At 52.5% G+C, this 27,908-nt stretch overlaps 1 protein-coding gene across 1 annotated transcript; it reads right to left on the bottom strand.

Moving 5' to 3' along the window:
* Positions 1-53: 53 nt before the first annotated feature.
* On the bottom strand, positions 54-27,679 carry BAIAP2L2 (BAR/IMD domain containing adaptor protein 2 like 2). Its single transcript, XM_057742433.1, has 14 exons — positions 27,623-27,679; positions 26,446-26,521; positions 25,426-25,512; positions 24,860-24,921; positions 15,245-15,316; positions 14,905-15,021; positions 13,947-14,093; positions 4,929-5,081; positions 4,439-4,577; positions 4,058-4,271; positions 1,762-1,911; positions 1,228-1,435; positions 722-765; positions 54-524 (listed from the first exon to the last, which is right to left on the bottom strand). Exons 1-14 carry the CDS (start codon positions 27,671-27,673, stop codon positions 449-451), a joined length of 1,596 nt encoding a protein of 531 aa, XP_057598416.1. The 5' UTR covers positions 27,674-27,679; the 3' UTR covers positions 54-448.
* Between the last annotated feature and the right edge of the window lie 229 nt (positions 27,680-27,908).

Here is a 27,908-nt window from a genome sequence, read left to right as displayed (position 1 = left end):
CCTGTCACACCCCGTCCCCCAAATCAGACTCCACCAGTCCTGCTGCCGTGTCTCACACGCTTTATTACTCGCCGTTTACAAAAGTTACATAGGGAAGGTGTGTGGGGCGGGGTGGGGGGGGGATGTGCAAGGGGCTCCTCCCCACTGGGACAGAGAAGGGGGAAAGAGGTTGGAGGGCACGAGGTAGGCCCCCAGGGAGAGTCCAGGGCCCCTGGAGGGGAAGAAATGGTTCTGTCCCCCAATTCCGCCTGCCTTATTTTGAAGTCCGCAGACCCCAGGCCAGTGCCGTTGGAACTGCTCAGGCTGGTTTGGAGAGGGGCAGCCATGCCCAGTACCAGCGCCCCGGCTCCTTGGATCCACTGCTGCTGCTTCTGCTGCCGCCAGCTCTGGGCAGCCCCCGGGCAGGTGTGTGTGGGATGACCACAGACCCCTGGTGGAGGAAGGCGCCTCAGCGGATGAGGGGCGCTGAGCGGTCATTGGTGACGGTGGGACGCAGCTTTACGGTGGCAAAGGGGTTCGTGCCCCTGTGGGGGGAGAGGAGGGGGTGAGAGGGGCCCAGGTCCCCAGCTGTCTGTGGATCCAAGGAGGACAGCTGGGCATCTGAGCCAGGTGCCCCCCTACCTCCTGTCCCCATAGGGTCACCTCCACTCACGCCCATCTTGTCTCCCCCCACAGCCCTCTGCTGAGCCCAGCCTCCTCTGACCCTCACCCGAGGACTCACCGAGGGAAGAGCTCTGGGGGTTGCTGCTCCCAGGACATAAGTTTCTGCAGTGAGGGGGGAAGGAGGGCCAGGTTTGCGGGGGAAGGAGCAAGCGAGCCCCTGCCCCTCCTGCTCCTCATTCCAGCAGGGCAGAGAACTGGACCAGAGGCCCCTGCAGTGCCAGGCTTCTGGGGAATGAGGTCCAGTGTTCCAAAACCCAAAATGCTGTGGGTTTCAGACTTGAGAAGCCTCTGGACCAGAGTACCATCTCCCAGAGCTAACAGCACCCCCAGGGGAGGCCTTTTCCAGTGTTCCCAGCAGGACCCTGGAGCTCCCATCTGCTAGAGGAATGTTTTCCCCCCACCCTCCACCCCAGACTTAGAAGTCTCCCTGGGCAGACTGAGGCTGGGGTGCGAGGGGCCCCTGCCAGACAGCGAGTGGCAAAGCAGGGAGGGTTACCTGGTCTCTGGTCTCCCTGTCCACTGGACCACCCCAGGGTTGAGGGCAGGCTGGGGGAGGGGGCTCACCTTGACGTCACTGGCCACCCCCATGCTGCCCATGCTACTTCGACGGCTGCCAGGCAAGGGTGTAGGTGCGGGGCTGGGGGTGCGGCTCGGGACCTGGCTTGGGGTTCGGGAGCGGGACTGGCCATCCCAGTAGTCTGAGGATGCTGTGGAGTTGCCCGGCCGGTCCAGGAGGTCATCAAGGCTGTGGCTGCCCCGGAGTGGGTAGGATCTGAGTCCAGAGAAAGGAGGGGAGGGAAGAGGGGTCAGGGTTCAGGCCCTGCTGCATCTGACCCCATCTTCTGGGCTTCTGAGCATCCTACATGCTCCTCCCCGACCCTGGGTGAAAGGAGACTGTTGGCTTGAAGGCAGTCCTGAGAGGAGGCAGAGGGATGGACACAATGACCTTCACATGTAGAGAGATGGGGGTGCCCTTTCTGCAGGGGCTGAAGGAGGCTGGACTGACTCAGGACTGCAGCTCAGAGATATCCTCCCTGGTGGGTGGGGCCACCCCCCCTGGAGTTCCTGCCCCTGTCCCGCCTCTGACCACAGCAGTACCTGGATGGCAGCTCATTCATAGGGCTCATGGAGGTCACTGGGTTCAAGGGGTTTGTGGGATTCACGGAGGTCACAGGGTTCAAGGGGTTCATGGGATTCACGGGCAGCTCCTCCAAAGGCTTCACATAGGCCTCGGGGAACCAGCCGCTCCTGAGTGGTGGAAGGAGAGGGTCCCGTAAGCAAAAGGCCCAATGACAGTGGTCAAAATACCACTTCTAAGAGGAGCAGACAACTACTGGGCACTGCTGTGTGCTGGGCCTGGCTTGAAGAGTAACTCATTTCATCCTTTGAAGGAGGTCTTTCCTGACATTCAAAGCCACCTGTCCAGCCTCATGTCCCACCAGGGGCTAGAGCGCCTTAGAGAGGAGGAAGTGGAGATCCGAGAAGGAAAGCACTGCATCCAAAGACACGTGGTGACCAGCTTCATTCCGTACTTGCTAAGCACCCACCACACGAGGGCCCATGGAGAACCAGACGCAGTCCCTGCTCCCCGGGGGGCTCTCAGGCTTGGTGGGGAGACAGGCCCACAAACAGATGATTACAAGAGTGATGCAAAGGGGACCACAGGCAGCTGTAAGAGCCCAGAGGAAGGGGCATCAGAGCTGGGGGTGACTGGCTACCAACCCTCCATGCTAGGCCCGCTGGTTCCGGCGACCTCAAGCACCCTGCTCTTGGAGTCTTTGTCTGGCTGGAGGCTCATTACTGCACCTTCAGAGCAGCCAGAGTTGAGGGAGAGGCACGAAGATCAATGTTCCTTAGCCTTTTCAGACTCCACGGAACCCATGAGATTCTTGCAGAACACCTGGGAAAGTGTTCTCCCCACAGCCGCCTTAGACCCCTCAAATCCGATCAACAACATTCTCACCTAAAGGTAACTGGAAGCTATTTCAAGTCAAACTGACAGAATAAAACCATTTCAGTACGTTTGACTTCTGTTTTTTACCATAAAATGCCTACTGATGAAACCTGCCATCGTTTTCCCTAACCTGAGTCACAGAAAGAATACCGATGTCCCAGGAACATGGTTTGAGAACTCCGATCAAGGTGGTTTCATAATCAGGTCCCCAAGAGGTTTGTGACACACCGTTCTGAGGACTTTCGGGGCCACACCCTGCTGCCTCCTGACGTGGGTCTGCAAAGCAGGTGTTTTTTTCCACCACTCGTGTTCTTAGTCATGTCTCTACCCACTGGCTCATCCTTCCATTCCTGATCTGTGCGGTCACCTGCCATCCACCCATCTATGTACACATCATCCCATCCATGCATCACCCATCCATGATCCATGTGGGCAACCACTCAAGGACCACCAATCCACCAACCCATCCATCAGCACTTGCCTACCTGCCTGCCTCTTTATCAACCCACTCACACACCTCTCCAGTCACCCATCAGTCTATACACACACCCCATGTGCGTGCATCCTCCCAGGCCCCTTTCCATCTACCCCACCTGCTCACAGGAGCATGCATGCACCTGCTCACACCACCATGCCCTCATCCATCCTCCGCCTTTCCATCTACTAACCCGTATGGACACCCTGGTGAGCACCCTCACGTGCACCTGCTGACTCCACTGCCGAAGCGCCATTCACCCCCTCTTGTCCTCCTTCATTCCTCTCTCCTTAACATGAGTGCGTGTGGGCACCACACAGTCTCTTGCCCATAAAGCCCTGTGAGGGGCACTGCCCAACTCCAGCATGCTCCCACCTTACCCTTTTTCTCTGGCAGAAAGAGTGATCCCTGCTTTCCTCCAGGCTTACGGCCACTGCAATGTACTTCCCCACCTCCCCCTTCTACTCATGGTGTTAAAGGCAGCCCCAGTGCATGTTCTTTAAGGATTTCCACTGCGCCTGACTGCAAGGAGGTGAGCACACTCAGCCTGCAAGGTCCCAGCATGGCCCCTGTGCCTGGCCCCCCTGCCTATCCATTCCCTCCATCAGAGCTTGGCCAGCTCTCTCAGGGTAGAAGGCAAGCTGCCTCTTCCCTCAGTGTAAGGCGCACAGTGGGTGCTCAAGCAACAGAGTTTCTGTAGTGTTCCCACTTGTGCCCAGTGTTCCCATTCCCCATCCTCTACCACCCTCCCATGGGCCACCACCTTGAACTTGGTAAAGAGGCTCTTCCTACCCTCGTTGAATGGATGAGGAAACTGGGGTGGGACAAGGAGGGGAATGGGAAAAAGGGGAGAGTTGTCCGAGGTCCCAGGGACTGACTCTGTCCTGGAAGACTCACTCGGAGCTGGAGTCCAGGCCTTCCCGTCCTCCTTCCAACCCACCCTGCGCCCCGAGGCTCCCACTCACGTGGATGAGCCCTCCAGCTTGCCATAGAGCCAGCCGTTCTGGGCCTCCGGCACCAGCACCTCCACGACGTCTCCGGCCGAGAAGCGCAGCAGCGTGTGGTTGGCGCCCTCCGAGTGGGAGACCAGGGCGCGGACTCTCCGGGCGCCGCCGCCGCCCGGGCGCTCGCCGAAGGAGTTGGAGCGCGAGCGCTGGGTGCTGCTGCTGTAGAGCGAGGCTGCCGAGGGGCGGGAGAGCGCCGCCGCACGTGGGTGGGAAGTTCGCTCTGGAGTCTACCCTCGATCCCTCTTGCTGCAGCGTGACCTCGGTTCCTCTTCCCGGCCCCGGGTCCCCAGCCTGGGTCCCCGGCCCTCCCTCTGCGCTCCAGGGGCCGGGGGTACTCACAGGCGGACGGCGTCCGGGGCAGGGACCGGCGGTCTGGCTCCAGCTGGGACGCGGACCTCGCCTCGGTGGGCTCGGGGCCGTAGGAGCCGGAGCCGTGCCGGCTGCTGGGGGAGCCGAACTCTCCCAGAGGCCTCTGGGGCTGCGAGGGGAGACGGGCAGGGCAGGGTGGGGCGGGGAGGGGCGGGGCGGGGCGGGGCGGGGCCGCGGCGCCCTAGTCCAGCCCCCACCCCCAGTCCCAGGCGTCGGCGTAGGGGTTCTCGGGCCTGCGGCCGAGCCACCAAGGGGGCGCCGAGGCCGCGCCGGGGCGGAGGGACCGGCCGAGGGGCGCTGCGTAGAACGGGACCCTCGGTGGGGGGAGGCTCCAGGAGGAGGACCTCAGGCCCCAGGGCCCCGCGGAGGGTGCCGCGGGCGGCGGGGGCGCGAAGAGCGGCGGGGGCGCGAACGGCGGCGGGGGCGCGAACGGCGGCGGCGGGGGCGTCCAGGGCCTCACCATGTCCAGGCGGGTGGGCGTCAGGCGGCCCGAGGGGTAGGGCGGCCCCAGCACGGGGCCCAGCAGGCCCGGGGAGTGGGCGCGCGACGGGCTGCGGCTGCCCTCCGACTGCTCCTTCCACAGCAGCACGCGGTTCTGGAGCATCCCCCGGGCCTGGCCGGGTGGGGACAGGGGGGTCAGTGAGATCTGAGCAGCCCCCAGAATCCCGCGGACTCAAAAGTGGCAGCCTAGACTTGGGAACTCGGGCCCTGCAAGCTGAGGATGACCGGAGTTTTTAGCTGGAAGGAACCAGAGATCGCTGTGGTCACTTTGCGTTCACCCACCAACCAACCCTCACCGTCTTTTGTCAAAGACCCCTCAGTTTTCCGGACGAGCTTCCCCTGACCCCTCTCTCAGTCTGTGTGCTTTGAGCGGGGCTCTCCCACTGTCTGATACAGGGGTAGGGGTACAGTCGAGGCTAGGACACTCTGGTGGCTCCATCCTCCTGACTACAGAGATGTAGTCAGGGATGGTCACCTACCCGAAAACCGTGACCAAAGAACCCAGTCCCAGTACTTACTCTGGAATAATCTGGAAAAATATATTCTCTCACTCATGGGGTTTGCTAAATAGATTGAGTGAAGCCAGCACAGGAAACTTCAACTAAGCAACAGAGAGTGGCAAATTTCTGATGACATCTTGTGTGCTCCTGGATCCAACTATACCTGAAACCCTTGAATTTCCCAGTGACTAAAATTGTAAACACTGTTTCTTTTTAAGCCAGTTTGAGTAGTTTTCTAAAAGAAGCCTTTCAAATAGTTTTTCCAGTCTATCCCTTTAGTCTACGGAAGCATCCCTTTTCTAGTATCCCCAACACATAGGCATCTAACTCTGCCTGAATACCTTCAAAGACAAGAAACTCAGCAGCTGACCACATAATCCATAACAGCTTAGGGTGGGTTAAATGTTAGACCTGCTGTGTGTATTAATCACGTTTTTGATTTTCTGTATTTTATGATGCTTTGACATCCTGGAGCCTTGCTAATTCTGAAAAGACTGCTCCTCACAGGGCTAGATAATTCCTCGAGATAGTAAACAATTTGCCTTTGAGCACACCTTGCATATGCAAACCAACCAATCAAAACCCCATATCCCCAATAAAAATTAATGAAAACAAAACAAACAAAAAACCCACATGCCCAGCCACCTCCATCTAACACACAAACCAAGCCAATATTTCCCCTGCCCTAAATCAACCAGGCCAGGTACCAGACAGCTAGAGACAACCCCTCTAGCCCAAGCCCACTGAAATCATTCAAATCATCCAATCCTAAGCTTGCCTACCCTGCTTTGCCCATCCCTTCTCACAGAAACCATAATGAAGATTCTGGGCCGTGCTGTCCCTTGGCTTCTTCTGCCTCTTGACCTACCGCTGGTGCTACTCCTATGTGGCCCTGAGTGGCATGGCATGACCCTTTCTCTTGGGAAGTGTGATATGTGATAAAACCTCTTTCAGTGGCATTGACCTCTCTGTGTTGTCACTCAGGTCATCCTACAATCAAAACACTCTACTCCCCAGTTATCAATGTCTCTCCATTTTCTAGTCAAACATTCACTCCCTCAAGGCCAAGTTCAGGACTGTCACCTTAGGAATAATAAAAGCTTCCCTTTATTGAGCATTTACTCTATGCCAGGCCTGGTGTTAAAGGCTTTACCTCCATGAACTTATTCAATTCTCCCAATAGCCCTGGGAGGTAGGTCCCACTATTATCTCCATTTTATAGAAGAAGATGCTGAGGGTCAGAGCAGTACTGGCTCAAAGTCTTGCATCCAGTAAGCAATGGAGTGGCCTATTCTCATCTGTCCTGAGGAAGCTTCCTATAACTGTACCTTTCAATGATTTTTCCCTTCAGTCTGGCCCAGCTTCTGAAAATCTGATCTCAAGCAGTAAAGAAGAAAGGCCCAGAGCCTCAAGTCACAGGAGCAACTAGTCCAGTTGGTCACTAGGTGGCCATGCCCTCTGTTGCCTTGCATAATTAATTAGCAAAACAGGACAAAGACAGAACTCCAAAGGCATTTGTGCACTTGTTTCAGAAGCAGTAAGCAAAGCAAGACCATTAAGTTTTGCTTATCATATTTAAAAAGGGTTTTTGTCCAATTTGAAAGTAACTAGGGGGTTCTCAGAGTAATGGCCTTGGCACTGAGTCCCGGCCTGGACAGCGCTCAGCCTCACTGGTTCCCCTCAGCCCTGATAGACAGTTTAGCCAATGGTTGGGAAGAAACATAGAGGAGATCATGGGAGAATTCTAAAAATATTTATGGAATGGAAAAGCCACTCTAAGTATGATACAAACCACCTTAACTATGCAAAGAAAATACTGATAAACTTGACTAAGTAAAAATAATTTTTTAACATGGCAAAACTCACAATACGCAGAATCAAATGACAAATGACAAACTGGGAAAATAATTTGCAACTCATCACCAAGAAAGGGCTAATTTCAGGAACATATAAAGAGCTCCTAGAAATTCATAAGAAAAATGCAGAGAAAGATACTGACCTGTCACAGTAAAGAAATCAAATGGCTCTGAAACATGAAAAGATGTCAATCTCACTTACAAGACAAGTGTAACGTAAAACTACACTGAGATACCATTTTTACCTTTCTGATTAGCAAAGATCAGAAAGTTTGCTCACATACTGTTGCCAAGGAATCTCCACCATTGGTGATGGAAGGGTAGATTGGTACTGCCAATGCTTATATCCCGGGGCTCACCAATTCCATTTCTAGGCATTTATCCTAGAGATGTACTTGCACAACTGCAATAAACCCAGAGAAGGTGATGGTGAGGTAGAAAGGCATGTTATTGACTAGACTTGGACTAAGCAAGGACTGATTATTGGAGACAAAGGAGAAAGACAGCTTTCTGTGCTCAGGCACTTAGAATTCTTTAAATCTCGCTCTAAATCGTGTGCATTCTGCGTACAGATATAGTTCACAGGTAAATATTTATGCTTAACGGTCTGAGGAGTTGGACCTTGTATGTCCTAAAGCCCAGCTGGGTCAGACAACATGCTACCTATTCCCCTGTACCTGGGGGAAGTCTGTTTCATTCAAGCAACAGCTTCCTCCTTAGGGGCGATCACTCAGCAGAAGACGGCCGTTGGAGGAGTCAGCTCTCCTCTTAGTGTTGGAGGTTAACTGAAGGAGTTTCCTTTCGAAGAAGATTTATACATGGCCAATGAGTACATGAAAAGATAGTCAGCATGATCGGCCATCAGGGAAATGCAAATCCAAACCATAAGGAGATAACACTCCACACTCACTAGGATGGCTGTCATCACAAAGACAGTCACAAGTGTTGGCAAGGTCGTGGAGAAACTGGGAACCTCATAAACTGGTCGTGGGAATGTAAAATGGTGAAGGAGTGCGGAAGTTCCTCAACCAGTTAAACATAGAGTCACCACACGACCCAGCAATTCCATTCCTATATACCCGAGAGAAATGAAAATATACGTCCACAGAAAACCTTTTACGTGGCTCTCCGGAACAGCCTCATTCATAATAGCCAAACAGTAGAAACAAGCCAGATGTTCATCAGTGGATGAGTGGATAAATATGGTACATCCAGATAATGGAATCCTGTTTGGCAAGAAAAAGGAATCACGTATGGATACATGCTCCAATACTGATGAGCTTTAAAAACATGATGCTCAGTGAAAGAAGCCAGTCACAAAGGACCACGTGTTGTATGATTCCCTTTATATGAAATGGCCAGAAGAGGCAAACCTATAGAGACAGAAAGTAGATTAGTGGAGCCTTAAGGCAAGGGGGAATGGGAGGACTGAGGAATTACCGCTAAGGGGTACTGGGGTTTCTTGCGGGGTAATGAAATGTTCTAAACTTGACTTGCGGCCAATGGATGCAACAGCTCTGTGAATATACTACACCACTGAATTGTACACTTTAAAGGGTGAATTGCATGATGTGTAAATTACATCTCAATAAAACTGTTTCAAGGAAGCAGCAGCAGCTCCTCCCTGGGGGAACACTCTGAGAGAGAGCAGGAGTGGGAGAAGGCTGACCCTGGCCTGGGTGCTGTAGTGACAGTGCGAGAACGTCAGCTGAAGCCGGAATCAGTCACTGGACCCAGCCACGTCTTCCACCTCTGCTCAGCACCAGAGAGTCCCTGGGATCAGAAACAGAGACTCAGGGAGAGCCTGGTGAGGTAAGGACCCTGAGCCAGGGAGGCGGGAGGCGGCTGCTGGCTGCTGAGGGCAGCTGACTGCAAGCAGTCAGGTCTCCTGAATGGGAGCCTTTGTTTTCATCTTGGGAGGGGAGAGAGCAGAGGCAGGAGGACCTAATCCCGCTAGGCTCCTGCATCTGCCAGGCTCCAGCATCGCACCAACCCTCTGCGGGGGCGACTATTTCCCTCATTTTCCAGATAAGAAAATGAGACTCAGAAATGAAATCACTTGCCAGAATTTGCAGTTAGCATGCAGTATTTGGGAAACTGAACAAGGATACAAAGAAATAGTAATGCAAAGAGCAGTGAGGCTGGGGGAAGGGCAGAGGAGCCTGTATCTGTGGCATCAGGAAAGAGGCTCGCTGGCCGGGTGGGTAAGGGACCTGCTCTCTCTCAGATACGAAATAGAACCAGAGCCTGAAACGCCATCTGGACTCAAAGACTGTGTGTTGAGTAAATGTATGAATGAACAAATGACATTGAAAACATGCGAGGATTTTTAGGGAATGATGGAAAGAGGGTGTCCCAGCCTCCCCGGCCCCTCCTCCCGCAGATTCCATCAGCCTCCTCACCAGCGGGGTCACCAGCTGGGCCAGGCCAGGCAGGCGGGCAAGTCTACATGCAAGGAGGGTGACTGGCAGGCTTTGGCCCCTGTTGGATTTTCACAGAAGGCAGGACAGAACTTTGACCACCAGTGGGCTGGCAGGGACCTGAGGACCTGCAAGTGAGAGGCCAGGCAAGGACCAGGGCTCAGGGGCCTGAGCAGTGCAGCCACAGAGAGCTGGGTAGGGCAACTTCAAGTGTCCCTCCTGAGTGTGGCCTGAGAGGGGCTGCTGGCTTTCCTGAGTTTCAGGAGTCCATAGGCTTGGGCTGCTGTTAGTACCATAAGGTACTTCTTTGTAATTTAGAAACAGATGTTCCCTCTGGAAGGACAGAGCCTGGTGGGTACACATTTGATGAGAGAATGGCCTCTTTTTTTTTTTTTTTTGCCACGCTGTGCAGGGCTTGAGGGATCTTAGTTCCCTGACCAGGGATCGAACCCGTGCCCCCCTGCAGTGGAAGTGCAGAGTCTTAACCACTGAACTGCCAGGGAAGTCCCCTTTTTTACGTTCTTGATAAATTTTTAAAAATTGCAGTATGATTAATATACAGTGTTGTGTTAGTGTACAGCAAAGTGATTCTCTCTCTCTCTCACACACACACAGTCTTTTTTCAGATCCTTTTCCATTAAAGGTTATTACAAGATATTGAGTATAGTTCCCTGTGCTATACAGTAGGTCCTTGTTGTTTACCTATTTTATACATAGTAGTGTGTATATATTAATCCCAAACTCCTAATTTATCTCCCCACCCCCCTCCCCCGCCATCCCCTTTGGCAACCATAAGTTTCTTTTCTGTGTCTGTGAGTCTATTTCTGTTTTGTACTTGTAAATAAGTTCATTTGTATCATTTTTTTAGATTCCACATATAAGTGATATCATATGATATTTGTCTTTCTCTGTCTCACTTACTTCACTTAGTATGATAATCTCTAGGTCCATCCATGTTGCTGCAAGTGGCATTATTTCATTCTTTTTTATGGCTGAGTATATATATACCACATCTTCTTTAGAGGACGGCCTCTTTATGCAAAGACAATGATGCTCCTTTCTCCACACAAACACAGTCTGCACCAGTGTGTTCATCTTGGAGAGCAGAGCATAGCTCTACTCTCAACCTGGCATCCTTGTGCAGTGAACAACATGTGCAACCTTCCATAACAGCCCTGTCTGCTGTGGTTCTCCACATGAGTATGCTAAATTAATCCCACTCCCTGTGGCGGAGCAAGAGCTGAGGCTTGCAACAGGGAGACCTGGGGCAGAGTTGGGTCCCACTGGGGTAGGGACTGCTCCATTCTCCCAACCCCCCACATTTGCCAGCACCACTGCCTGAGCCCTTGCAGTTCAGTTCAACTCAGAGTGGGAACAAGACCATGAAGAGGCAAAGGAAAGAAACAAGTCACCTAAGAGGACCCAGTGGTCAGCAAAGAGGGCCCACCAAACCACCTAGGCAGCTGAGAGAAGGAGGTGACAACTTTAACAAGGAATTGATAAGGGTACATGCTGCAAAACAAAGACCTTCTTACCCAAAGCATGATGCTAAGATTTAAAGTTGAACAGATGAAAAAAATATATAAAAGAAATAAAAAATAAACAAATAAAATTGAACAGATGGGGACTTCCTAGGTGGCAGAGTGGTTAAGAATCCACCTGCCAATGCAGGGGACATGGGTTCGATCCCTGTTCTTGGAAGATCCCACATGCCACGGAGCAACTAAACCCATGCGCCACAACTATTGAGCCTGAGCTCTAGAGCCTGTGAGCCACAACTATGGAGCCCATGTGCTGCAACTACTGAAGCCCACACACCTAGAGCCCGTGTTCCACAAGAGAAGCCACCACAGTGAGCAGCCCAAGCACCACAATGAAGAGTAGACCCCGCTCTCGGCAACTAGAGAAAGCCCGTGTGCAGCAGCGAAGACCCAACACAGCCAATAAATTAAAAAAACAGTCTCTAAAAAAAAAAACCAGAAGGAGAAAAGGCAATGATGGAAAGAAAGACAATAATTTAAAAAACGGAAGAAGAAATAGCTTCCCAGACCTAAAGAAAGACTTGAGCCTGCAGACTGATGGGGCACCGAAAGGCACTCATCTAGGTGGTGCAGACAAGCACCTGAGCATATCCTTGGACATACTCACCAAAAGGACATACACACAAAAAATCTCCAAGCATCCACAGAGAAAGGGCCAGTTACCTAAAAGGGAAAGGAGACAGACCAGCCCTGACTTAGCATCCTCAATACTGGAAAACAGGGGCAAATCATCCTAGACCATGCGGGAAAAAAAAAGCCTGCAGCTCCGGAGTCCTTCAACCAGCCAATGTGCCCCTCACCAGCCAAGGTAAAACTGAGACATTTGCAGAAATGCAAGGATTCCAACAGTGTATCTGCAGAAAATACTCAGGCAACTTCTCCAACCACGCCAATTAATGGAAACAGAAACCTCAAGACAGTCGGAGGTGAACAGGATTGAAAACAGTGGTAAGCAGTGTATCTGATCACATGTGGGGGGAAATGTTAGTGGACAATGGTGGTGCCCTGGCAATGGTAATACATGGCATCCACATAAAGATTCTAGAAACAGAAGGGCTGTGCTGCACAGACATGACTCGTGAGGGTCTGGAACAAAAAGTCCCGAAGTTTCTTGGCAAAACCAAGAGGTGGGGGGTTGGGTGGATGAGAGGAGGAGTAAAGACTTTGCAAGCCTCATCTTACAGTACCAGGCAGGGCAGAAAAATCCTTCTCAAGGTTTCATGGGGTGAGGGGAGCAACAGACCAAGTAGTGTGTGTTGGGGTGGGGAGGGGGGGGACGGGCGGCACAGTATTTTTTTGAAAAAGATAACAGACAAATATATACGATCATGAGGGTCACAAAGTGAGGTCACCACGACCAGAGATGAAAAGGACATCAGAGTTTCCAAATTAATACAGGGAAGAGGGACTTGGAATTAAATAACCTCAGCTAACACTGGAGCAGGCGCAGGCCTGTAGGGGGAGCTCTCACGCTCTGCCGTGCATCCTCAATTACTCCATGCAAGAAGAGAAGCAATCCTACGTCGCCTACAGAAAGGTGTTGCCTACTTTATTTTCCAGCAGCAGAAGAAAACGTCTCCCCCAACCCCCACCCCTGTGACAGCCCAGCCAATCAGACTGTAGCAGCCCAACCAATGAGAAAGCTCCATACTTTGGACTCCCAGCTTCCTCCGATGGACTCTTTGATGATTACAGCCCCTCCCAACTCCCCTCTTTTCCCCATAAAAGCAAACTGGTCCTTCTTTGTTCTCCGGATTTGCCTATGGGCGGCTGTAGTTCACGTATCCTGAGTTGCAGTTCCTCTGACTACTACTGAATAAACTTGCTTTTGCCGGTAAAACTGGCTATTATATTATTAAAGTTGACAGGGGACTGTATAGTTACTCAAACTGATAAGAATAAGAATGGGAGAAAAAGAGGAAATGACAAAGTAAATACAGTTAACTCCAGTTATCCAGAAAGCATCAAACAGGTGTATCAGTTGTTAGGTAACATGGGAATGGACTCAATTCTTCTATTAGAAGACACAGACTGTCAGAGTGGTCAAAAATCACAACTGAGCTATAAACTTTGTAACAGAAAACACTTAAAAGATAAGAAAAGGGGAGGTAGGAAGGGCAATATTAATGTCAGACTGGATTACGAGAGACATTAAGTACATAGATAACAGTATTTACAGAGAAGTTATAATAGCCAAGTCATAAACCCCACAGCACTAAACAACACGGCAGCTAAGTGCGGAAAGCAAAATCCCCTAGAAATACAATGGTCTAGCAGATCAGACGAAGCAAGAGCATAGAAGATTTAAACAATGTGATAAAATTAATAGATAATAATTGAATAAACCTATGAGTTAATGATTTTGTGAATAGTGAGTATATGTAAACAGGAATGAAAAAAAAATGGTTCGTCCATGAACGAATAAATGCAGGAATTAGTGAATGAATGTGAGCATTTTAAAAAAATCATGGCAATAAATGAATGAATATGTGATGATACAAATAAAGGAATAGATGGAGAGAGTAAATAAAATAAATATCTACAGGGTGGACGGAAAGAAGGGAATGGGGAGGAAGGAAGGGGCATTCCTACACGCAGCCAGCTCACAGAGAGCCCAGCCCCTAGAAGGCTCTGTTAGCTGTCCCCCAGCCCCTGCTCACCCGGCCAAAAAACTGCAGGAAGGTATTGGAAAGCAGCAGGTGCTTCTCGGCTAGGAAGCGGTAGCGCCGCATCTCCTCCAGTTCAGCCGCCCGCTGACTTTCAGACACGAAGGCCTGCATCTGCGCGTGCAGCCTGTTCACGCTCTCCTGGGGGCAAAGGGGATTCTGGCTGGAGGCAGGGGGCGGGTTGCTCATCTCACCTCCGCGAGTGCCAGCTGTTTGAAGCCTCCCTCTCCTTCCTGAACCAGCTGCCTCCTCCTGGAGGCCTGCCCTGGGCATCCTCATCCCCATGAGGCTGGGCTCTGCTTGCCCCCTGGCTTGGGCACTTCTCCCAGGTAGGACTGGGGTCTGAGGCATCACTCTGTCCCCATTACTGGGCACAAGGCCAAGCACAGAAGTGAGGCCTAGGAGAATTGGTTTAATGAAAACGAAAATTAATTGATTAATAACTCCCTACTTGGGAGGAAAGATTCCGAAGAGGAGAGGTATGAGCTTATTAAAGGAACCAGAAGAGGAGGCAGGAAAAGAGACTGGGGTCTTGGGAGACAGAGACCAAGGATGGGGCCCTAAGCTCTGGAGCAGGGGCTGGCCTTAGCCAGGGAGCAGGAGGGGAAGGAAGGGTGGCAGGACGGCTGGTGGATTCTGCCTTTGCTACTGTGATCAGGAGCAGCGTGACTGAGGGCCTCAGGTTTTCTCTGTGAAGTAGGAAAAGGTGGGGAAGCCAGGGGAATGTGGGGAGGGCCACGCAGTGACAGGGCAAGGAGCAGCGCTAGTGCTGAGGGTGTCCCTGAGACAGGTGATGCCCACCCCTACAGGGGCTGGCTGAGCTCTCCAGCTATGCTTGCCACCCAGGGTGGGGCCAGCCACACTCCTGGAGTAGGGCCGGTGCTGGGTGGGGGAGCTCGAGTGGGTGTCAGGGGGTCCCCTGAGGGCCCGGTGTCGTCCCCAGCCCCTGCACCTTCATCTCCCGAGCATTCTTGTCCCTCTTGCGTTCCATACGCCACAGCTGGGACATGCATTTCTCCAGGTTGGCAGCTCGGTGGCGGTACTCCATCTCGTAGTGCTGGCGGCTGTCCTTGGATGGGGTGGAGAGGGGAGGGAGACCCCCGTGTCAAAGAGCTCAAGGCACCTGGTGCGTGAGTCAGAGCACTGGATGGGGCAGGGGGCTTAGCTGGGAACCTGTATAACCTGGGCCAGTCAGTGCCCAGTGCTGGCCTCAGCATGTCCCATCCATCAGATGGGGAGAGGCGGTTCTGCTGGTGATGGGCTGGGGGGCCAAGATGGGTGGCCAGACTCACTCTGATGAACTGCATGTCCAGCTTGGTGTTCTTCTCCATGTGCTGCAGCAGGTCTCCATGGAATGTCTGCACCTGTGTGGAGTGCAGGATGGGGGTGATTAGAGTGGCCCTGTCGTCCCTGGTCCCCAGTGTTCACTGCACAGCTCACTCCGCTGCCCACTGTGTTCCTAACACACCAGGCACCTGCCCAATCCTCAGAGAAATGGGTATAACAAGACCACCTGGCTGGAGGGAGAATTAAACAGTTAAATATACAAAATATTTAGTGCAGTCCCTGGTTTGAAACACATCCTCCATAAATGTGTCGACCTCTTCCGGTTCTTAGTCTCATTCTGTGCCTTGATGAGGCCTGGAATTTCCTAGCAATTGTCAAGTACCAGTTTCCCTGCCTCCTCTGCTGGGAGGCCCTTCTGACTCCCCCAGGGAGAACCCATCGTTCTCTCTTTTGTTTCTGGAATGTGTACAACTTTTTTGTTCATTATTCATTCCTCCGGCCATAGGATGGAATTTCTCACTGGGCACCTGGTCATAGCCCGTTTGTACGAGCAGCATGAACCAGGTCTGTCCCACCTCCGTGTCCCTGGCACTGTGGGCTGGGCCTGGCCCAGCAAAAGTGCTCACAACTGTTGAGGACTTCACTGGGGTGGCAGGTTCCTGTGACAGGTGAGAAGGAGGTGGCTGACCACCTGGGTGACCAGGAGGACTGGGAAGGCTGTTGGGCTCAGGCTCAGAAGAGCTTTGTTCTAGAAGTTTTGGTTCTGCCTCCAGTTTGCCCTGTAACTTTGGAGGAGTTGCTGCCCCTCTCTGGGCAGTTTCCCCACCTGTAACGGGAAAGTTTTGCCCAGATGCTCCCCAAGGTCCAGGCCTAGAACCCGATGAGATTTAATTCTGTGGGGATTGGTGGTCAGTTGGCACGTTCCTGTGTCCCACATCAATGCTCCCTGGGTCAACGCTCCGTGTTGTTGGGACATCAGACCTAAATCCTTCCATCTGTACTCTGCTCTCCGGTTCAGGCTGCACAGGAGCAAAGAGGAGCATCTCCCATCCCGCTGCCACCTCTGGGGACGCTTCCACCTCTGCTCAGCCTTCTCTGTCTGCCTGGCCTTTCCCCTGGGGGATCCCTGCTCAAGAACCCTCAGTGGGGGACTTCCCTGGCGGTCCACTGGTTAAGACTTTGCCTTCCAATGCAGGGGGTAAGTGTCTGATCCCTGGTGGGAGAGCTATGGTCCCACGTGCCTTGTGGCCAAAAAACCAAAACATAAAACAGAAGCAGTATTGTAACAAATTCAATAAAGACTTAAAAAAAAAAAGAACCCGGGACTTCCTAGGTGGCGCAGTGGGTAAGAATCTGCCTGCTAAGGCAGGGGACACGGGTTTCATCCCTGGCCCAGGAAGATCCTGCATGCTGCGGAGCAACTAAGCCCGTGCGCCACAACAATTGAGCCTGCGCTCCAGAGCCCGTGAGCCACAACTATTGAGCCCATGTGCTGCAACTACTGAAGCCCATGTGCCTAGAGCCCGTGCTCCGCAACAAGAGAGGCCACCGCAATGAGAAGCCCGCGCACCACAGCGAAGAGTAGCCCCCGCTCGCCGCAACTAGAGAAAGCCCGTGTGCAGCAACGAAGACCCAACACAGCCAATAAAACAAATAAATGAATAAATTTATTAAAAAAAAAAAGAACTCTTGGTGGATCCTGCCTCCTGCCGCGGGGGTCCGCATGCTGTGCTTGCGGGAGCTCTGTCGCTCAGGAAAAGAATGATGGCCACCAGGAAAGACCAGTAAATTATAAAAGTTCTCAGTTTCTCTTCCACAATTGTTTCTGAAACCTTGCTAAGTGCTGGTCTATAAGGGAGCTTGGGTGTGGCCCCCTCGGGACTGGCCAGGCCTTAAACCCCTGAGTGTGGCTGCCAGTGTGTGTGCTGGGGCTGGGGCGGGGCATATGGGATCAGCGTTACAAGCCCACTCTGAGTCCCTGTTTCTGCACCGTCGGGGCCCTTTTCTGCTGGATCCAGGCAGTAAGGAAGTGAGCCTTCCTGACTGTACCTGCGGGACCTCCCAGGTCAAGGTTCTGCTTGAACACAAGACTTATGTTCCTGAAAATCGCCACATCCTGTAAAATCTCCCAATATAAACAATGGAGCTTACAGAAAATGCAGGGTTGGGGCCGACCCTGAAAACCCAGGCAACTTGGCAACCAGAGCACTAACAGAGATGGGGAATGGTACCTGGAGAGACGACATTGAACCACACTGAAGGCTATGGAACATATTAAAATGCACAAATCCAATAGCATGGACACACCAGCAACACCTGAATTACCGCAGAGCTGGCATGCTGAGGTGATGCAGGAGGACGTGGGGCTGTCATGAGGGTGGAAATGGGAGGTGGCAACGCCTGCCCCCAGCTGAGAGTCCCAGGAGGCTGGGAGTGCTCTCTCCAGGGGGACCTGGGTGCAGGAGCTCTTTTAAAATGTTCTTAAAATATAGCCTGAAGGGCTATTGCTGTCAGTGCAGCAGACAAGTTGGGGGCTTTCCCCTTCTTCTTAATTCTGTTTACCCTGTTCCTCTCCTCTTGCCTAGGAAACGTCACTCATGAACCAGCCATCTTCCATGTCATAGCATATGGCTCCTTCTGCTTCTAGTCACGTAGGGACTGAGACACGCCACGGAAACGTGCCTTAGAGCAGGACAGGCGGATTGGACTTCTTCCCATTACCAGGGCTTGGCTGTGATCACCAACAGCATAGGGGACACAGACCCAGGACGCCCCAATCAGATGGGGCCCAGGCATCACTGGGTCAATGGAAAGTCACTGTCAAGCTTCCGAAGAAATGGATCTAATAAAAAGTTGATAGTTGAAGAGAACTTTGAGCTCTTGCTGTGGGGGAACCAGAGGACTGGCTATAATTAGCAGGTGGCTTCTGAAACAAGGAAGTCACCAACCCCAGGGCAGGCTGAGGAATTCCCAGCAAGGCGGAACAGAGACTGCCATGCCCTGCTCCCCTCCCCTGGGACACGCTCCATTAGCAGGTCCTGTGCGCTCCTCAGTACAGAAGCTGAGAGCAGACCCACTGTTGAGAACATGAACTGTTAAGTTCTATGTATCGACTTATTTCTATGTATCGAGTAACTCAAGGCATCATTTTGCCTTCAGTACAGGAAAACCCCTTTGAAAGAATTATCTCTGTGGGCTACCCAGGTTCCTCTCTTCCCATTTGCTCTTGAACGCCCTCCATCAGGCTCTTGCCCCACCACGCCAACAAGTGATGTCAAAATCACCAAGACCGCACCTCGCTCAGTCCCATGATCAATGCTCAGGACTCACCCGACCTAGCCCGTTGTCATCATAGGACACAGTTGGCCACCTCCTGAGACACCTTCCTCCTTCAGCTTCCAGCCCACCACCCTCTCCTTGTTTTCCTCACACTCCCCTGGCTGCCTCATCTCCATCCTTTGCTGAGTCCCTTTCATTTCCTTGGTGCCTGAAGGTTGGGTTGCCCCGGGGCTCAGGCCGTGAGACTCTTCCTTTCTCTATCTACATCACTCCCTTGGTGAGCTCATGCCACGAGCTATGCCTCCCAGATGTATGTCCCAGCCCAGACCTTCCTCCAAACTCCAGTCTCATCCATACAACAATATGGGCTCCATTCAGCCAAGAGGAAGAGACAAATATGGAAAATAGGCTACGAAGTCTAACATACAGGTAATAAGAGCCCCTGAGGAAGAAACGCAGAGGCAGAGAACAAAAAACATTTCTCAAAACTGTCATTCAAGACAAGTTTCCTGAAATTAAAAACAAAAAAGGATTTCAAACTACATATCGAAAGAGTACACTACATAGCTAAGAATATTGTCCCAGACTGACCAATATCAAGACATATTATGGAAAAATTACTAGATTTAAGAAAAAGAGGGACTTCCCTGGTGGCGCAGTGGTTGGGAGTCCGCCTGCCAATGCAGGAGTCATGGGTTCGAGCCCTGGTCCAGGAAGATTCCGCCTGTCGTGGAGCAACTAAGCCTGAGCGCTACAACGACTGAGCCTGTGCTCTGGAGCCCGCGAGCCACAGCTGCTGAGCCCGCGTGCCTAGAGCCCGTGCTCCACAGCAAAGGGAGGCCGATGCGGCGAGAGGCTCACGCACTGCAGCAAGGAGTGGCCCCCACTCGCTGCAACTAGAGGAAGCCCGCGCAGCAACGAAGACCTAACACAGCCTAAAATAAATTAATTTTTTAAAAGAAAGGTAAAGAAAAAAATTGGAGGGCATCTAAGGCAAAAAAGGCCAGTGATTATTCACGATGGAAAAAATAGATTATCAGACTTTTTGAGAGCAACACTGGAGATGAAAGAAAAAGAGAGGAAGGAAGGAAGGGAGGGAGGGAGGGAGGGAGGGAGGAAGGATATGTGAGCCAAGGATTTTATATCCAGCAAAACTGACTTTCAAGTATAAAGAGAACAGCTGTTATCTTGGTGTCAGAACTCAGAGAACATTGTTCACACAAGCCCCTCCTGTGGGGACAATCAGAGAACAAGACCAGAACAATGAGCAAGACTGGACATGGGGTTTGAGGTCAGCATTAAATATGCAGTTACTTGCAAACGAAGATCAGTGAGGGTGAAAGGGGAGCAGGCAAGGTACAGGGGCTCTGGGTCCTGACAGTGTAGACAAAGCACAGCTGCAGATACTGTTTTTCACACATGGAAGGTTTGTGGCAACTTTACATCAAGCAAGTCTATCAGTGCCATTTTTCCAACAGCATGTGATTACTTTGTGTCACATGTTAGTAATTGTTGAATTAGTTTAAACTTTTTTATTACTGTCATAATCTGTTATGGTGATCTGTGATTAGTGATCTTTGATGTTCCTATTGCAAAAAATTACAACTTGCTGAAGGCTCAGCTGATGGTTAGCATTTTTTGGCAATAATGCACTTTTAAATTAAGGTATGTACAGTGATTTTTTTGACGTAACACTATTGCACACTTGATAGACTACAGTATAGTGTAAACATACTTTTTATATCCACTGGGAAACCAAAAAATTCGTGCCTCACTTTACTGTGATATTGCTTTTCTGCAGTGGTCTGCAACAGAAGCCACAGTATCTCCAAAGCGTGCCTGTATTTTGAAAGTCAGGGGAGGCTGGGAAGAGCAATTGTAAAACTGATTTTAAACTGTTTTCAGAAATCATATTGGTGGTGGTAGAATTAGTATGGTTATTCAGAGACTGTTGTGTGTATGTAACATGAGAGAAAGCAAACGGTAACTATGGGATAGTCTTCTCTTTTTTTTTCAATTTATTTACTTTTGGCTGTGCTGCATGACATGTGGGATCTTAGTTCCACAGCCAGGGATTGAACCCATGCCCCTTGCATTGGAAGCACAGAGTCTTAACCACTGGACCACCAGGGAAGTCCAGGATATTCTTATTCTTTCATTCTCTGTATCCTTAAGAATCAGGACTTTTTTTTTTTGGCCGCGCTACATGATTTGCAGGATCTTGGTTCCCTGACCAGGGATTGAACCTGCACCCTTGGCAGTGAGAGTGTGGAGTCCTAACCACTGGACTGCCAGGGAATTCCCAAGAATCAGGATTCTTGATGTGGAAAAAAAGAGACACTTGTGGAATAGAGAAGAGGTTAAGAAAAAATCTGGTGCTTAATCTAAATTGGAAGTATGAGTATGAATTTATGAAGTATTCTATCTTTATACATATTGTCATGTTTATATGTATATATACATATTTGTACAAATGTATGTATGTATACATCTATGTATATCTATGTATCTAGGCATATGTAGCATATCTATTATATACACATATGTATGTATGTATAGCACTGGCCACTGAAAAAATCTAGGAGCAACGATCAACCCAGCAGACACCCCCAGGGACTTCCCTGGTGGCGTAGTGGTTAAGAATCCACCTGCCAATTCAGGGGACACGGGTTCGAGCCCTGGTCCAGGATGATCCCACATGCTGAGGAGCAACTAAGCCCGTGGGCCACAACTGCTGAACCCGTGTGCTGCAACTACTGAAGCTCACGTGCCTAGAGTCCATGCTCCTCAACACGAGAAGCCTGAGCACGGCAAACGAAGAGTAGCCTCTGCTCGTCACACCTACAGAAAGCCCGCACACAGCAACAAAGACCCAACGCAGCCAAAAAATAAAGTAAATAATAAATAAATGCTTTTAAAAGAATAAAAAAACCCAGCAGGTTTGAAAAAAAAAAAAAAAGGACTCACCTAGTGCCCAGATTATGGTCTTGAAATACCACTTTCCACTAAAAGCAAAAAATAAAAACAGGGCTTCATGGAGAGATGGCTGATTCCATGTGTAGAGCAGCAGAAGTACCAGATGAGGGCAGAACATATTGTCAGGCTAGATAACAAGGAAGCTTTTAGAACCACGAGAGTTGTGCCAAAGGGCTCATGTGCCAGGCTGAACGGGCTTCTGCTGGTCAAAGAGGGAACATTTTCAACTTCAATGAAATAATGATCGCAAAGGAGTAAAACAAATATGTTTAGGTCTATGATACCAACTAGATACTAAAAAATATGATATGAAAATATGATATTATGATACTAAAAAATATTATAATGATGGTGCTAGTAAAAAAAGCTAATTGGTCACCTGCAGAGGATGACAGGGAGCAAATGCGCCATCTTGAAAGCTGACAAGGAGGGAATAAGCCTTTATCCTTCTTATAGCACATAGGAAGAAGCGTCTCTATAGAAACATTCCAATTCATACGTGAAAGAGCAGCAGAATAGCAGCATCTTGTAACTCCCACGTATGAGCAGATGTGGACACACAACCTCCACTGCTGTTATTGTCACAAGGTGGCAGACAGGACGTGCCTCCTGATGGAAGAAGTCAGAGCCCCCCCAGTCTTGCCAAACGGATGGAACCTGAGTCTGATCAAGCCTCTGAGTCCAGAGGACAGAGGAACAAGCTGAGCCGCACCAGGGGTGTTCAGAAAACCAAGTCAAAAGGTCCCAGGCCCTTCAACGGATAAATCATAAGGAAAAGAAAGGGATGGAGGGGGAACCAGTAGATTAAAAGAGAGTCAAAGAAACATTTAAAAAAGAGAGAGCAAGACAAATTCTAGTGTCCAAGGATGTACAATTGGGTGATCAATTACAAAGAAACACAAGGCAGTGTTGGACTTGGAGGAAGAGAGGGTCTGTGATTTGATGGGGGCACATGGAAGGGCTCTGGGGGAGGCTGGCAAAGTTCCTGACCCAGGTGGGAGTTTCAAAGGTGGTTTGCTTTCTAATGATTCATTAAGTTCGAATCTGTTCAGTGACACTTTCTGTGTCTGTATTTTAGTTTACAATAAAAAAAGGTTTAGTTTTTGAAAACCAAACCTGAGTCAGATCCTGTCATTCCTTTGCTCAATGCACTCAGAGGCATGGCCGGAGTCCCGACAATGCCTGCACGGCCCGGCTCCTGTTAGTGGCTGGTCCTCTCCTCACGGCCCCTCGCTGCCTCCACTCGGGCCACAGGGGCCTCCTGGAGCCTTCCCATGCACTGATCCCTCTGCCCAGAACACTCTTCCCACAGGTGTCTCCTGGCTCACTCCCCACCTCCTTCAGGCCTCTTCTCAATGTCACCTTTGTAGTGCTGTTCATTTTGAGCATCTGTTAAAAATTGCATCCCTCCAATACTTTCTACCTCCCTTCCCTGGCCTATTTTTCTCCATAGCATATTTTGCTTCTAACCCATCATATGTATACTCACTTATTTGTCCTAGGTTTTGTCTGCTGTATCCCCGGTGCCCATAGCGGTGTCTGGTACAGGGCAGTAAACAGTTGTTGAATGAATGAGCCCAAGGGCGAGGCGGCCCCCGGTGTGTTCAGTCCAGTATGGCTCTGGTCAAGGGCCCTGCCCTGTTGTCACAGCCAAGACACTGGTACCCAAAGAGGGCAGCTCTCCTTACAGAGCGGGCCTGGGTGACAGTCATCCCTGTCCAGCCCAGGTGTGCCACAGGTGACATGGCGAGTCATCAAACACAAGGACAGAAGTCTCAGGCTGCCAGTGGGACCCATGTAACTAACTCCCCCTGCCCCAAGCCCCAGGAGATATCATAGGCTTAGCGCTAAGCCTCAAAGCGTCTGGGAGATGGACCCAGTGCCCTGATTTTATCAAGTGTAGTGGATGCATGTTTTCTGTTGGTGAATTTGTTCCCCATTTCGACATGGTAACCAAACTGACGAGTATTTCATAGTGTCCCCAGGGAGTACCCAGACCTCCAGTGGTTTCCCACACACACGTTTGAGAAACATGCACTGTCACGATTAGTTGCAATTTCCTTCCAAACTTTCCAAGGCCCTCACACCCGGCCCCGCCCACCTCTCCCTCTCCACCCCACTCCCATCCCTAGCTCTCTTCTGCCCGAGACCATGCCTCTGCACATGCTCAGCCCACGGCACCCCTCCGGAAGGCCGTCTCTTCTCTCCTCCCTCTGGCCCAGCCCCGCTCCCTTTTCAAAGCTTATTCTTTCCTTCCCAGTCAGTGAAGCACTGCTTGGTGCCAGGTCCCCATCCTAGGCCCTGGAGCTACAGGGAAGACCATGTCCCAGCCCTGGCACAACTTCCAGTCTTGGCAGGGATAGAGACAGGGAGTAATTTCTGCTTCTAATGATCACAGCTAAGGTACATAGAGGGCTACAGGTGCCAGGATCAATAGCTTACACTTAATATACTTAATCCTCACAAGAACCCTGCAAGGCAGTTATGATCATCCCCACTTCACAGACAGATAAACTGAGGCACAGAGGTTCAATAGCTTGCCCAAGCTCACAAAGCCAGTAACTGGTGGAGCTGGACTTTGAATGCAGGCGTTCTGGCTGCAGAAGTGGTTTTCTTCACCACCACTTGCTAAGAACAGATAGAAGCACCTGTTGGAGTCCAGAGGGAGGAGAAACTGAACTTGCCCAGGGATGGGAGGAGGCTCTCCGGAGGAGGGGGGTGACTGTGCTGGCTGGGAGGGGTGAGGAGGTGGGGGTCCTAGGCTGAGAGAAGAGTGTGACAGCAGCCCACGGTGGGAACGCCAGGCCGTGTCTGCAGAGGGCAGCCCTTTGAGGCAGCTGGGCTGTGACGGGGGCTGCTAGGGGCTGCAGGCTCAGCAGGGCCTGGACTCCCTTACCAAGGAGCTGGATTTAGTTCTGTGGGTGGCAGGGGTGTGGAAGGGTTTTCTCCCGGGTGTGACAAGGTCAGATCACTGGCTGCTCCCTGGGAGAGCGGAGGGAGGGGCTGGGGAGGCAGGTAGGGGCAGGGCCTGACGCATCTGGGTGATGGTCCTTCCTCTTCCTGTCTCTTCCACTCACTCTGGAATCTCGGGCGAGTGACTAGATTCCCTGAGACTCACGTTTCCTCCTCTGTCAAATGGAGACAGAAATGGCACCTGCCTCTCAGGGTGCTGGAGCTTGAACAAGACGTGCAGATAAGTGTGCCCAGCGGAGCTGGGCCCTGGCAGGTGCCCAGAGGGGCAGCCGCCGATGTCACGTCACCAAAGGCCTCTCTGAGGAAGGATGTGGAGGTGGGGCCCTCGCCCTCCACGGGACGCAGGCGACTCTCCCGAGTGACCCCTCCAGGTCGTGGGGTCTGAGACTCACCACCACCTCCAGGTCAGAGTTCAAGTGCCGCTGGGTGTCGGACATCTGCACCAAGATCTCACCTGGAGGCACGGAGAGCAGCAGTTTGAGTAGGGGGGCCTACTGGGCCCACCCTCTTCCCACCAGAAGCTGCCCGAAGGGCCTGCCCGAGGCTGGATTTGGGGACAAAAGTCCAGGGATTTCCCATATGACTCTGGGCCTCTGGCAGCACCTGTCCGAGCCCTGGAGAAGGCCTACATGGTGGGGATGGGAGGGGTGGGGAAGGGCCTTGGCTCCAGAACAAGAGTCTGGGCTCTGGGCCTTGGGCTGCAAGGCCCGTGTCTTTGGGGAGGACTTCCTGGAAGGGCCAGACTGTAAAAGGAACCCTCTCTAAGACCTGAGAATGGGGGACAAGGCAGGCCCTGGGCCTGAGGGGACGCACTAGGGAGGTGGGCAGAGGGGCCCGGAGCCTGGACCACAGGAGGAGGCCTGGAGGTGGGGGTGGGGGGGGAGGGAGGCGGGGCTCGGAGAAGTGTCTCCCAGGCCTAAGAAGGCAGGGGAGATGTAGGGGAAGGGGCATGCCTCACCCAGAATCTGCGAAGTGGAACTCTGCAGGGCCTGCTCCCCGATCTTCTGGATGGCGTTGAAGTACACCTCGGCCGCCTCCGACAGAGCTGCACGGAGAGAGGGATACATCTAGCCCCAGGCCCCTCCTCCGTATGTGTCCCCCCCATTTCTGGAGGCCTCTCCTTCTGGCAGGAGAGTGTGGAGGGGACTCTGTGGGCTCTGGTGTAGGTGTGTGTGGGGGGGAGGGTGCCCTGGGCGGTGTTGTGGACAGGTGGCCAGAGGAGGAGGGGTGAAGAAGGGGGTGATGGGTTCTCCCTGCGGCGCACGGCCTGGCGCAGGACTTTGGCGTGTGTCTGTCTGGGTGGGGGTGCAGGCATCTGTGTGTGCCCAGAAGGAGGGCGTGGGCAGGTGTGTTGTGAGGCACAGGTGTAGAGGCACAAAGTGGGTGTGGGGGTGGCCGTGGCGTGGGCTCAGGTCGCTGCTGTGAGGACTTTGAAGTCCTAAAAGGCAGGGAAGGATTGGGTGACACTCAGCTCTGGGTGTGTCCCTGGCTTGTCCACCTGGCAGAAGGCTCAAAACCCTCTGCTGCTTAGCGCTGGGGATGGGGGGATTGTTGGGACGTGGCGGCGGGGGGGGGGGGGCATGGGGAGGTGGGAGCTGTTTGCATAGGCACTGAGCGACTGGTGAGGTTTGGCTGTAGGTGGGTGGGTGGGGCACTGGTCAGAGTGTCAGGCTGGGGGTGCAGAGGTGGCCTGGGGATGGCAGTGGGCTCACCGGGCAGCATCGGGGTGACATATAAAAGTGTGTGTACCTGGGGTTTTGTGAGCCTACGGGGCCTGGCACTGTCTCTCCGGGAGCATCTGGGGGGCACCTGGAGGTGTGTGAGGGGTCTCTGGCTGCAGGGTGTGAGGGTGAGGGTGGGGGGTGGGGGTGTGTAGAGGCGAGGCTGAGTGGGGTGTCTGGCGTGGGGTGCAGAGAATATGGGTGGGCGTCTTGGGTGACTGCGTGGAGGGGCCATGTGGGTGGGGCTGGGCGCTCACCGTGGAAGGCCCGGAGGTAGTTGTTCCCCAGGTACACCAGGTTCTCCAGGGCGGGGTTGAACTGCTCCGTGATGCTCTAGAGTCCGAGGGCAGGGGGAGGGAGGGTGGAGATGGGGAGAGGAAGACGGAAGGACGGGCCTCAGGATCAGGGCACCCCCAGCCCCAGTGACTTGGGGGAGCCCACCTAGAAACCTGGAGTCACCCAGGATTCTGGCTCTCGGCTGCAAGGGCCTCAGAGGCCAGGATCCAGACCAGGGTCCCCCTGCCAGGCTCCCTCTCACCACCTGCCCAGCAGGAACTCGCGCCTGGAAGGTTTTCCTCCCACTGGCTGAAGCCTGAGGTCTGTCACAGCGCCCAGCTGGGCGTGGCTCAACCTGCCATGAGTTCAGGACACTCAGGCCGCTGACAGCCACATCGGGCAAGGGCAGAGCTTGCCCTGCTCAAAAAAGAGCCCTTTGGGAGCAAGGCTGTGGCTGGGTCACTTGGGCTGCCCTAGGCCATGGCCAGCTGGAGAGCAGCCTGGGTGGTAGATTTAGACTTGGGTCTTGATTCAAATCCCAGCAGCTTCTCTTCCTCCCTTGGTGACTTTGAACAAGCTGTTTAACCTCTCTGGCCTCAGTTTTCTTATCTATCAAATGGGGTGATTATTTTCTACCCCACAGGTAGGGTGTTGTGAAGTTTACACATTGAAAGGGCCCTGCTCAATAAATGTCTTTGGAGACTGCAGCAACACCCCCGGAGTGGAGTAGGAAGTTTGAGTGAGGGGCTCAGAAACCAGAGAGAGACAGGGAGACAGAGAAAGGGAGACACACAGAGAAAGAGACAAAGAGAGACTCCCCTACTCTGGGGCAGCTAGGTGCCTCTTCGGGCTGCCTGCTCCCAGCTAAGATCACCCAGGGCCCTGTCCTGCTTCGTCCAGTGTTTGGGTGTCTGTCTCAGCAGGCCTGTCACGCACTGGACGAATCTGTGCTCTGGGAGCCTCAGGTTGGGGCTGGAGTGGCCAAATGCCCCCAGGGACCCCCACCCCCATGACCACCCCTCAGCCTAGCCTGGTTCTGGGCCTTCTTTCCCAGAACAAGGTACTACCATGCTCATCCCCTGTCCTCCAGAGCCAGCCCGACCTTCGAGCCCTGGGAGGGGGCGCTCCAGCCGGGGCCTGGGCCACGCATGCACTCACCTTGTAGATGGCCATGGTGGACCTGTAAAACCGGTCCATCTCGGGGGCCATGGGGCAGGTGCACCCGGGCACTGAGTGGGAGGCTGGTGGCACTGGCAGGGCTGGGACCACTGGGGGTTAGTACCCTCCAATGCCCACTGCTCAGCAGGCAGTGAAGGAAGCTGCACAGTGGGACCTGGAGACGGAGGGCCGGCCGAGGAGGAGGTGGCGGCTTAATTATTCACCAGCCAGGGATGTCAGAATGTGATCTGGGGCGTAACCAGACCCAGCGGTGAAGGCATCCTGT

This window comes from Hippopotamus amphibius, chromosome 7 (genome assembly GCF_030028045.1).
Source record: "Hippopotamus amphibius kiboko isolate mHipAmp2 chromosome 7, mHipAmp2.hap2, whole genome shotgun sequence".
Lineage (NCBI taxonomy): Eukaryota > Metazoa > Chordata > Mammalia > Artiodactyla > Hippopotamidae > Hippopotamus > Hippopotamus amphibius.
The sequence above is the reverse complement of the archived record's forward strand: the minus strand, read 5'-3'. Positions and strand labels throughout refer to the sequence as shown.

Coding starts and splice junctions, on each gene's coding strand:
- BAIAP2L2 (XM_057742433.1), bottom strand. CDS start 27,673: ATGGCCCCCGAGATGGACCGGTTTTACAGGTCCACCATGGCCATCTAC. Junction 25,513..26,445: donor CTACCTCCGGGCCTTCCACG/GTGAGCGCCCAG, acceptor CTCTCCGTGCAG/CTCTGTCGGAGGCGGCCGAG. Junction 5,082..13,946: donor TCCTGCAGTTTTTTGGCCGG/GTGAGCAGGGGC, acceptor CCACCCGGCCAG/GCCCGGGGGATGCTCCAGAA.